A 13,008-nucleotide genomic window follows, 5' to 3' on the forward strand; every position below is an offset into this window, starting at 1 on the left:
TACATGCATCCCAAATGAAATTGAAAAAAAATGACAAATTTTTATAATTCCACGCGTGTTGGTAACACCATTATATTGAATTAGCTAGTTCATATTAAGAAAAAATCCTGTAAGGTAAAAAAATTAATAATATATTTGAGTATAGATAGAATATACATAAATTTTCTTAAATAAATAAATAAATAAAAGTTAAAAAAAAAAAAAAAAAGATTTGCATGAGAAGCCCTTTTGAAAGGTCCATTTTCCCAAAAGGCACCTGTTCTGTTTGCGTACACAAATCGCTTTTCAGTTCCTTCTTTATTTCTTCTCTCTCTCTCTTTCAGAAACCAAAAACCAAAAACCAAAACCAGAACCAAAACCAAAACCCCTCTTTGATTCTCTCTCTCATCCTCACTTTTCCCCTCTCTCTCTCCTTTACCGAACCCTCAAGAATTTCCATTCCCCTAATTCCCTTCTCCCAATTTTCACCATGGATTCTGAGGACGATCTTCATTACTCCACCGACGTTGAATCCGTCGACGATGATTGCGATTTCTACAGCGGTGAAATGGACATGGGTATGGGTTATTACACCGATGATGATGACCCTGATGCTGAGGATTTCGTCGACGACGATACCGATGATTACTTCGAGTCCCGCCGCCGCGAGGTTGGTTCTTCCAATTCTTTTCTTCCTTCCTTTATTTTTATTTGTTGTTATTGAAAAATTAGGTAAATTGAAGGGAGGGAGGCAAATTTCGATCTCTTTCGGCGGCTACGCGACGATCCTTGAGACAAGAATGGGTTTGAATCGTTCTATTTGATCTTTTGGTGATTTTAGTTTTCGAGGTTCTGCTCCTCTGCTGCCCTTCAAGTTGATTTAAGTGGTATCGTTTTCTTTTTGTCGAGCGGCTAAGTGGGGTTTTTTAATCTTGTTGCAAATTGAACATTGGCTAAAAAAAAAAAATAAGTATTTTAAATGATTGTCTCTGACTCCCTAGGTTTATGCAGTTGTTTGGGCCTGGGCGAGGAGAAAAATTGGATATTCTTTTTGTTTTGTATGGTTTTGTAAAGAAATTCGCACTGGAGTAATTATGGTAACTTGTTATAAATAGCGCATATCTAATTCTGTTTAAACTTGAAAGAGAAAAACGAGTTCAAAAATTGCCCCTTTCTATGGTAGTAACTTTTACTATTGGATTTTTCATGTGAAGGTGTATTCTGACTGCCAGAGATGGGGAAGTTAATTTTATTACCACTCATGAATTTCTATTTTCAGTTGGGTTTATAGTACAAATTTTGGTTGGATAGTTTTATTGTTTGGAATTTGGATAAGCATTATACATAGTTAAGGCATCATCTTGTGTACCTTTGCTAGAATGCGAAATGATAGGTGGTACTCCCATTTATGCACTGCAAAATAGGACTGAATTTTCTATTTATTTCTTCCTCCCTCTATGTATAGATTTTGTTTTTGTTGTTGCTTCTGCTTTGAGGTGTCGCTGAACTTTGTCAGAATTGTCAGCTTGCAGTATCTAAATATTCATGAATTGAAACAGAATCTTTTGATCATGAATACTGCAGACAATTGTTGTATTTTACGATTGTTTTTTTAAATAATGTTTCCGCTATTGTTCTGTCTGTTGTCGGTAGTTTCTACCTTTTATTGGTAGTGATATTAATAATACAACTGTGTCATAACCTTTCTATACCACTTGCTTCGGTTTCTATGATTTAAACGTGGTTAAGGGTGGAATAAGTCTTTATGTGAGGGACGTGGGTAAGCTTCTATTTATTTTTGATGTTTTGGTGCCATTTTTCAATTATAACCTTTTTTCATCTATTTGAGCTATGCTAACCACCCCATCCCATGGAAATCTGATTTAATTATCGGCAAAGTTTGTTTTAAATCTTGTAGCTTTCTTTGTTCTTGTTTTTTATTGTTACTGACTTTAATTTTTTGTCCTTGTGCAGCAAAATTATACAATACTAAATGAGTCAGATATAAGACAACGCCAAGAGGATGACATTACAAGAATTTCTTCTGTACTTTCTATATCACGCGTAGCTGCCATTGTCTTACTCCGCCACTTCAATTGGTATGGTTTTAATTGTTGAATTTTTGTCCAGGCATATTCTCTCTGTTTTCTCTTTGTGATTGTCTTGGTTTTTTGTAACGAGCTAACTTTTTGTGATAAAAAACCATTTCCATGTTTTTTGGAAAGTTTACATTGTAGGTTTCTGTAATCATGCATGTTCTTATATATATATATTATCAATATTCCATGCAGGAGTGTTACTAAAGTCCACGATGAATGGTTTGCCGATGAAACTCGAGTAAGGAAGCAAGTTGGCTTGTTGGAAGCACCTGTTGTACATGTCCTAAATGCTAGAGATGTATGAAACGTATATATTTGAATCCTCATCGTCTTCTTTGTCTTGGTTTATTATGAAATCTGCGTTGGTGTATTTTGATTGCATAACATTTGGAAAAATATCTCGATGATTGGTTTGGCTGGCAGCGAACCTGTGGAATCTGTTTTGAGTCGTATCCAAATAGTAGGATCAAGTCAGCTGCCTGTGGTCATCCTTTCTGTGCCTTCTGCTGGGAAGGTTTGTCTTAATTTCTTTTACAGTGTTATGAAATTCTAATAGTTTATTATATTCTTTATCAAGGCTGTATTTGTTGAGTTCCTACTTCCTATATTTGCTGGAACACTGACTTTTGGGGATAACATACAAACACAAAAACTGCTTTCAATCTTGTATTGTCCTTATGTTTCGTGCATGGATCTCTGGATAGGCTACATTAGCACATCAATTAATGACGGTCCTGGATGTCTGTCGTTGAGATGTCCTGATCCTTCTTGTGGTGCTGTGGTTGATCAAGACATGATTAATTCATTGGCCTCCAGTGAAGACAGGAAGAAATATGCTCGTTATCTTCTTAGGTCTTATGTTGAAGACAACAAAAAGGTATACCTTATACCATGCAGCCATACGGCTGTGATTAGTATAGAAACCCTTACATGCTAAAATTTAAGTACAAATTACATTGTGTTGTTTCTTTCCGTGGATCAATTATATTAAATGGTAGTTTTGTTTTATAACGTGCAGCTTTCTTTTATTATTTATTGTTGCTTTCCTATCTTTCTCATGTTTTCATTTTCACGTTCTTCCTTCCTACTGCCAGACTAAATGGTGCCCAGCGCCTGGTTGTGAGTATGCTGTTCTCTTTGATGCTGGCAATGGAAATTATGATGTTTCTTGCTTCTGCACATATGGCTTCTGCTGGAAAGTTGGTATCACCAATCTTTTATGAAATTGTTGTTTTAGCTTTTATTATTTTACATATGTATTTAACTTTTCTTTTGAATCTTCAGTGCACGGAAGAAGCTCACCGTCCTGTAGATTGTGCTACTGTGGAAAAATGGATTTTAAAGAACAGTGCCGAGTCTGAAAATATGAACTGGTATTTCTTCTGGTACTCATAGGCTTCCTTGGGTTTTTGTAACACTCCTAGACGATTTTAAAGAAAAATTTGTTTGACCATTTTTCCCTTTCTCCCAATCAATGTTAGCTTTTCTGGAGTCTTTTCCCCATGTGCTTTTTCTTTTATATTCTCATTGTTGTTTTTTATTCATTAAGCTCCCGGTGTTTTTCCATTTGTTATTCTTGTGCAAGACTTGAACATGATTAACATGAGTTGATTGTCATATGCTATGTTTATGCATGCACGTAAGTTTCATTTATATGATGAGGCATGAACCAGAGGAAACGTTTAAAGATGTAATTAGCTTGTTTTCTGGAAAACCTAATTTTTTTTAATATTGTAATTTCAGGATATTGGCTAATTCCAAGCCTTGTCCAAAGTGCAAGCGGCCAATTGAGAAAAATCAAGGGTGCATGCACATGACTTGCACACCTCCGTGTAAATTTGAATTTTGCTGGTAAGCGTTGATGGAGTTGATGGAATGAAGTTATCTCTTCTCTTGACATCTTATTGCAAGTTTTTTATTGTTTAATTACGATTCAGAATCCTATCCTCTGGGTCAAATATTTTATTGTGTGGAATGTTTGGAATTGACGAACATTTTATCAATTGCATCTTTTGATGGTCTTTTAGATTATACAAATAGGTCGTTCTTTGACTTTGTAAATTTACAAAGTGCAGGCTATGTCTTGGTGCATGGTCTGATCATGGTGAAAGAACTGGTGGTTTCTATGCTTGCAACCGATATGAGGTAGCTAAGCAAGATGGTGTGGTAAGCAACCTTTCAGGCTATAGCCGATTCCTGTTGGATTTGGTGGAGCTCTCCTTGAAATTGACTTTTTTATGCTTAACATTGTAGTATGATGAGGCTGAGAAAAGAAGAGAAATGGCAAAGAATTCTTTGGAGAGATACACTCACTATTATGAACGTTGGGCAAGCAATCAAACAGTATGCAGGACAACCATCTCAAACTTACATATGCTAGTTTTTATATAGTTTTCTAATTTTAGCCATGGTCTCTGGCATCCTGTTGTTTGTCTTTAAGGCACATGATACACGATTGTTTGTTTCTCCTCTATGATAGGCTTCTTTTATATTATTTCTTAACGTGTGTGTATTGCTTGCTATGTCAACTTATTGCAACATTTGCCGAAGAGGGGAAAGAGAAAAAGGGGGTAACATTAGGTTCAGGTCTCGGTAGTCAACCTGCTAGTATAGTATGTCCTTGGAAGTTCTATGATGCCTAACATAGTCTTTTTCTTTTCTTTTTTTTTTTTCCTTTCCTGGATAAAAGGCAACTTCTGTTGAGAAAAAATGACACCATAAAATTTTCAATTGACAAATCTCTGAGTTCTATTTACATTCACTAACTATTCATTTCGACGGATGAGGGGGAAATTTTTTAGTTGAGATTATTGTATTTATTCTTTGTTAGTCGTTCATGATATTCACTATCTTCTGCCTACCATATCATTATTGTCATATGATATTCTGACTATAGTAATTTGTTAGAAAAGCCACATTATTTGTTAGTGATATTTGCCGGACATTTGTTGGTGGATGGCAGAAGAAAGATCAGAATTGGTCAAACTTTTTCCATTGCAAGTCATTACTGAAATTTTTCTCTGGGAGGGTTTTTCGTTTTGCTTGTAGATGGATGGACGTTGTTGACTAGGGTTTTATATGTTGTTTTTCTTCCTAGTCCAAGCCAATTGGGATCTATTTAAATTTATTTCTCTCATGTTTGTGTGCGTTTATCTGTTCAATAGATTGGATTCTTTTCTTTGGAAGCTGCTAGATATGTTCTTGTTCTCCTCCATATAATCTGGACATTGTTCAAACTGTCTTATTTTATTACTTTTTGTTTATTGATTGTTGACGTTATGCTTTCTTTGTCCTCTGCAGTCTAGGCAAAAAGCAATAGCAGATTTGCATCAAATGCAGAATGTGCATGTGAGTTTCTATTTTAATAATGACACTTTATTTTTGACGAGCTACTGGATTACTTGTTCTCATAAGCTTTGATGTTTAAAACCGATTTATATCCATCTCTAGTTTTTCAATGATATCTAGTTGCTTGTAGGTGAAAAAAATCGAATCACAAGAACATCTTAGTTCTCAACTTTTCACATGCGCATGTGTGTGATTATATTGTTTACTCTTGTTTCCTTCGGGCCTATTTAAATTTTGGAGTTAAGATTCTTGTTTCTCGTTCTTTCACAGATTGAGAAGCTCAGTGATATACACTGCACTCCTGAATCTCAGCTAAAGTTCATAACAGAGGCTTGGTTACAGGTATGTAAGAAATTATCCAACTATGAAACATCAGATTTTTTTGGTTTATTGGTGCATAAATTTGTGTTCTTGTAGTCGTAGTGGACTTTCAAGTTGTATGTGTCACAATTTTATTTTTGGGGATGTTTGGGTGTTGAGTTGAGTTTTGAAGTCTGGAGCTAATATGTTGAAGTTAGGAAGTCTATGTTGGGGTGCAGAGTTGTAAAATGGAGTTCCTCGATAAATATGCGAACTTCAATGGTTAACACTATTGAAGTTGAATTATTTAACACCGACTTATGAAGTGAGCGGGCCAAACACCCCGATCGTACTCAAGGGGGAAAAAAGTTTACATTACAGTTTGAGTTTTGAAGGATATTGATAATAGTAAAAATAAGAAGAAGAAGAGCTACAATTTACAGAGTTTGAGACAGAATATTATTTTAGTCCAACTATTTTTTTGACCACATATTATTTCATGGTAATTATTTGCAGATAATTGAATGCAGACGAGTTTTGAAATGGACTTATGCATATGGTTATTACCTGCCGGAACAGGAGCATGCCAAGAGACAGTTTTTTGAATATTTGCAAGGTGATTTCATTCTCAAGGTACTGACAAGGAAAAATTTCTTCATGCTATGGTTGCTAAAATAATTGGATATTTACTTCTGCAGGTGAGGCCGAGTCTGGATTAGAAAGGCTTCATCAATGCGCCGAAAAGGAACTACTCCAGTTCCTTAATGCAGAAGGTCCATCAAAAGAATTTAATGACTTCCGCACAAAGCTTGCTGGTCTGACCAGGTAAATGAGGGCTCATTAATGAACACAAGTCTGATTTCAAAATTTAAATAAGCTTTGTGCAACAAAACGTGCCAAGTAACATTTTGCAACTCATTTATTTGTCTGCCACATACAGTGTTACTCGAAATTACTTTGAGAACCTGGTTAGAGCATTAGAGAATGGGCTTTCAGATGTAAACTCTCACGGAGCAAGCAGCGGCACAACGAGCTCAAAAAACACAGCAGGAAGTAGTAAAGGAGGGAGAAGCGGACGAGGTAAGGGAGTGAATCGAACTGCTAGTTCGACCAGAAGTGGCGACAATGGCACTCATTGGTCATGTGAACACTGTACCTTTGTGAACACTAGATCTGCTACCACGTGCGAGATGTGCCATCAACGCCATTGAAAACCTCTGGTTTCAATCAAAGTAGAGTAAGAGAGTAATCAACAACGACGAGAAACAGAATGATTTGGTGGGTTTGCGAACCCTTTTTTTTATGTGTTGATTATTTGAAAAAGGAGAAAAAAAGGAAGATAAAAAAGGACTGCTGTGATGATGATTGGAAAACAGCAGGGGATGGATGGTGTGTGTTGAGAGAGGGAAATGTCAAATATGATCTCAATGTAAATAGTTGGCAGTATAAATTAACAAATTTGTGTTGTCCAAAAATGTGGCTTTCACTTGCTGGTTTATAAATGTCTCGTACAAATACAGGTGGGAGATTATAACTACTAGTGTTGAAATAATGCATTAAAGTTTCTATCATGCCCAATACCAATCTTTCTTGAGATTTTCTGCATTTCTGTGTTTTTTCATTCATTTAACTTATTGTATTGTATAGCATCGGAGGATTGTAATTAATGGGTTTTGTTATTTAGGATACGTTTGATAATGTTGTGGTTTTGTATCTATTTTTCGATCTGTTTCTGTTTGTTTTTAAATTTTAAGATATGTTTCTAAAAAGGGACTGAAATTGAGAAACTATACAAAGTAGTTTCTTCACGTTTTGTTTATGTATTTCTCTTGGTTTTTGTCTTATTAGTTGTGGGAGTACATGTTTGGGAGTTTTGTACGGATGACTCTTGTTTCAAAGTTTAAAAATTTAATGAAATTTGGCCTTTTGCGTGCCACCGTCACGTGTGAATTATTACTTTGAACTTAGGATTTTGGCTCATCTTTTCTAGGATTTTGGCTCATTTTTTCTCAATTTTATGGTTTTTCCACTTCCTTTTTCTATCCTTCTCAATTTGCTTTTCTATGGTCAGATTGAGCCAAAGAATTGAAGAAAGTCAAAGCAATCGATTGAAGATTTAGAAGAAGAATTGATTGAAGAAGATAGTAGATCGAAGAAGGAAGAAGTGTATACTTGAGGTTAAAGTGGTAATTTCTTATGGTGCTAATGTAAGCACAAAGTCAAAATTTTAAGTCACTTTCTATACAATTTTCTGTCATGATTCCACCCCATTCTAAGAGTCTTAGGTTCAACGGGAAAATGACATAGATGACTTAAAATAAGAGATCCAAATGAAAAATTGGTACTTAAAACAAATGAAAGGTGGTCTTATGCGATGTCTTCATTGTATGAAATTACCACTTTAATCCCAAATGCATTCTTATTACTACTTTAATCCTAAATGTATTCTTCTCTTTTCTTCGTTTTACAACATTTTTCTTTTTTCTTTTTTTCTTTTTTTTTTTTCCTGTGTTTTTTCTTCAAACTTTTCTCCTCTTTCTTTTACAGTTCTTCCTTTTTTTTTTTGTTACATTTCTTCTTCCTTCTTTACTGTTTTTTTTCGTCTTTTTTCTGTATTTCTTCTTCTGTTTTCTCTACATTTTTTTTTTTTAAAATTATGTTTCTTTGCATCGAGCATGAAGTATACAACATAAAACATAGTGCATGGAGTATCATGTATCGTGCATCGATATACAATGTTTGATATACAATGTTCGAGCATGGAGCATCGTATATCATGCATCGAGCATTGTGTATCATGCATTGAACATTGAATTGAGCATAGAGCATAAAGCACAGAGTATGGAGTGTGTATGTCGTGCATTGAGCATCGAGCATGGAGTGTTGTGTATCGTGCATCAGGTATCAAGTGGTGTTACTTAGTTGCAAGCATGCGGGTGGTTTTCAGGGTCAAATTGGTAAATTCACAGGGTGTTGATGCAAGCAAAATGCTATTTTTCATTTATTTTGAAAGGTACCCATTTTTCATTAGAGCCTTTAAAAAAAGGTCATTCATCCGGCGGACCCTGTTCACCCCCACTTAAATCGAGAAGAATATATTTTTTTATTTAATATTTATATTCTTTTAATTTTTAATTTTAAACTTTTCTAATATGTAGATTTACTTTTCAACAAGGGTATTCATATATTATTTTACATTTGAATTCATAATTTTGGATATTATTTTAATTTAAAACTTCTCAATATGTATAATTATATATTAATTTAATTTTGAATTTTAATTTTTAGTACACTTACAATCAGTTAGAAATTTGCAATATATAATTTTTTTTTGAGAAATAAAATTTGTTCATTTAGATATGTGTTTAGCGTCACTTTGATATTTTTTTAACTACAAAAAGCAATATAATGGAGTTGGATCTAGGTTGACATTATTGAAAGTGAATGACTTGAATAAAAATTAAGATCAAATTCGAACAATGTTTGAGGACAGAAACAATTGTACTATTGTATTAGTATACTTTTTTATATCATATAATTAAACTATATTAAACTATTAAATAAAGGGAAAACTAAAATAGTAAGGAAAAAATTATAAGAAAATGGGAAAAAAATATCAACCAAGTTTCTGTTTCTATTTTTTTTTCTAGAAACAACAAACAGAAATAACTATCAAATATATATTTGTTTCTAGTTTTTTAAAATAACAGGAAACAAAAATTAGAAATAAAAATGTTATCAAACTAGACCTTAATTTTCAATTTCTAGTATGGATTATAGATGTATTTTTATTAAATTTAATGGTCTTACCGGTAAGTTGGTGTAGTTCAAATGATTTTGTCGTGGGGATAGATTTAATTCAATCCAATAATTTAGGTTTGGATTAGTTTGGGTATTTAAAAGCTCAAACTATTAATTTTGTTAAACTATTAATTAATAGTTTTTAATATTAATTTTGGACTAATTTTACCTTTTCACCTGATTTCAAAAATTTGGAAATAATTCACTCTTTCGCTATTAACATCTTTTTTTTTTAATTTTTACTTTATATTTGTTATTTATTAATTTTAGTTGATTTTCATCTAATGTAGGTAAATTAATACTCCCTTCATTTTAGGAGATTTTATTTATTTTCCTCCATATTTTTAGCTAAAAATTGATTACTCTCCATCGAGATCTCAAGTATATATGTCGAATATAATGGTAACATACTGAAAAATATAAACATGTACTACATACATAATTTTTTTTGGTGTTTTTATACAAAAAAATGTAAATATATATCGCATATATTGTTCAGTAAGATGATATAATATGAAAATTATCTTATTCATGCACTTATCAAATATACTTTAATTTATTTCTTAAAAATCAAATACATATCAAATTGTAGAGAGAAGAATGAACTCAGTTGTTCGTGTGTATTACAAAGGCACCATTCATCACTATTTATAGGACATAAAATGGTGTATGTTACAATATAAAAGTCAATGGAGGGTTATGTTACAACATAAAATTCAATGGGAGGTTTATGATATTTGGTAACCTATGTATGTTATGGATATCTACACTAAATAGTAAATTTATAATATATATTACATTTATAATACTTCCTTTAGATATCCATATTATATAAAATAAATGTCTTGTTAAAACCTTACTAGAAAAAAAATCCAATGGGAAAAATCATAGTGAAGGGAAAATAGTACATTATTTTAACCTTACTAGGAAAAACCCAGTGGAAAAAATCATAGTTAAGGGGAAATAGTGTAGTAAGTTTAGCCCTCATGGAAACATCATTTGACATCAGTCATCATATTCAAATGTTGTGTACTAGCTTTTCAAATATTGTTGTGGATAACACCTTCATAATAAGTCTGTCGAGTTGTCTTTTAAAGAAATTTGTTGGATAATGATGTCACCATTTTCTTCAAATTCATTAACATAGACATTCCTTTGTGGTGTTATCTTCATATAATAACATTCTTGGCTAGCTTCATGAATTGTCAAGATTTCAGTAATTGTTATAATTTGCTTCATTGACAACTATAATATAAAAAATCTTCTTCATGTACTAAGTAACCGTTTAAGATCTAGCTTGTATAGATTAGATAAATAATTCCCATCTTCACAACCAACTAAATCACAATTAGAGTTATTAGAATAAAATAAATCCATGTAAGCTAATTCTCAAACATAACATGTGTTTAACTTTACTCCAATATCTTTCTTTTCGAGAAATATTATATTTATATAACAAAGTTACTAGAAATACTACAACGTGGTAGTATAGAAAAGATATATAAGTGCACTTATTTCTCAAAATTTATGGTTCTTCATGATCTAATATTCTTCATTATCTTCCTGAAATCATATTATATGTCTTTTTCACATTGAGTGAATAAACCATAATAAGAGTATTCAATGATGTACGTAATCCATATAAGATCTTTATGTATAAATTGATGTAATTCCATTTTGTTTTATGTTTTATTTACAAGCTAAGTCAAAATTTATCATCTCAATTTCTTTCTTAAGAAACTCTATCGTCTTTAAAATCTCTTCAGTAGTTTCTACTCAAATCATTACCATATATATAAATAATTATGTAGTAAATCTCAAGTTGTGATTTCTTTATAAAAGCATATGGACAAATAAGATTATTTTTATACCCTCATATTAACAAAGATTTAATAAGATGATTATATCACATTTGTCAGAAATGTTTTATGAGAATCTATCTCTCTATATATAATTCTCTAGTATGAATTATATGATTATGATACCCTTTTCATTTTCATATAAAAATATTTAAGAAATTCATATAAATATAGTATGACTGCATACATAAGATGTATATTATACTTTTCATATACAGTCAGATAAATTAGATATATCATGGTATTGTATATCCAACATTACCATTAGAGAATATGCTTTTTCTCATAATCAATGCCAGTCCATTTCGAGAATTATTATGTATTCTGTCTCGCTTTATATCCTGTGACTTCACTCTATTTTTTGTCCTTAAAATACTCATTTGTATCCCACGTTTGACATTCTCTGATGTCTGGACTACTAGTCTTCACAAAATAAATAAATTTATTTATTTTGATTGTTTCTTTCTACATAAGTCAATTCTTTCTACGTTGACATTTTTCAATATATTTAAATACATAATACTCATTTTCATAAATAATATCATGAATAACATTGTATGCAAAAAAAAAAAAAAAAATTGTCAACTTATATAATTTATCGAAATCTCACTATTATCCTCGTTTTCTTCGATATTTAGGATTTCTTTTGTAATATTTGTATTCTTAACTGAGTCATTTTGATTATCGACTACTTCTTTTTGAAGGATCTTTATCTTTGGAACTCATTTATCTATCATGTTTTAGGTGTGGTGCTAACAACTTGCATTGGGATATCAATTTTAGATGGTAAATTTGCAACCAATATATATAATTTAGTCACTTTCTTGCAACTGTAAATGCTCTGTAAATACATCTAGCATTTGATTTGCAATATTTTATAAATTAATTATCTTTTGAACTTCTAGTTAAAAGTGATATGTATGATAATCAAAATGAGATAATACTTATGTGTTTCATTCAATTTTTTTTCTGACTTCTTAATTTCTCCTTGGAAATTTTGTCTCATTAATGACAAAATAGCAAATTGTGTAGTAATTACATAAAAGATCATATGTTAGGAGTTCAAAATATTTATTAATTGACGTGAAATCAATTTTAGCATATATTTATAACCTCTTTTGAGGACACATTATAATTGCTCCATCATCTTAATTGTTATTGTGGAACAATGTAAACATTTACTGCACATGAAAAATATTTGGCTTCTAGCGATAAGCTCATAAGCCATTAGCTTAAAGCCTACACAATAATATTATCTCATACAGATATAGAACCTTTGTTATTTAAACATAAGCTACAAGATGTTCAACACTTATCCCAATCAATTATCAAATGTTTGGAATGAATTCTCACTAACATTATCAAAACACAATTTTTAATTTCAAAATCATAAAATTGTACTCTTAACTATTTGAGCAACTAACTTTGCATATATAAGGCTTTGGAATAAGAATAAGCATGTAGGAACTCGTTTTACAAGGAGATCCTTGAGCTGAAGCGAACCATCCAAATTCCATTTTTATTGAAAACTAAATTTACAGTAAACATACAAGATATGTGTTCATAAACAAATTACAACATATTTTTTATAAGGAAAAAGGGTTCAAGAGATATCACCTTTG

The 13,008-nt window shown here is 31.8% G+C and overlaps 1 protein-coding gene across 1 annotated transcript; it reads left to right on the forward strand.

Annotated features, from left to right (window-relative positions):
- Positions 1–217: 217 nt before the first annotated feature.
- LOC120075579 (putative E3 ubiquitin-protein ligase ARI8) lies at positions 218–7,297 on the forward strand. Its single transcript, XM_039029108.2, has 15 exons — positions 218–649; positions 1,954–2,078; positions 2,271–2,376; positions 2,502–2,592; positions 2,783–2,955; positions 3,173–3,277; positions 3,363–3,451; positions 3,822–3,929; positions 4,154–4,244; positions 4,332–4,421; positions 5,379–5,426; positions 5,697–5,768; positions 6,243–6,342; positions 6,425–6,551; positions 6,667–7,297. Exons 1-15 carry the CDS (start codon positions 470–472, stop codon positions 6,935–6,937), a joined length of 1,776 nt encoding a protein of 591 aa, XP_038885036.1. The 5' UTR covers positions 218–469; the 3' UTR covers positions 6,938–7,297.
- Positions 7,298–13,008: the final 5,711 nt, after the last annotated feature.

The sequence above is a fragment of the Benincasa hispida genome, chromosome 4, assembly GCF_027475165.1.
Source record: "Benincasa hispida cultivar pf3 chromosome 4, pf3_genome.v1.1, whole genome shotgun sequence".
Taxonomy (NCBI): domain Eukaryota; kingdom Viridiplantae; phylum Streptophyta; class Magnoliopsida; order Cucurbitales; family Cucurbitaceae; genus Benincasa; species Benincasa hispida.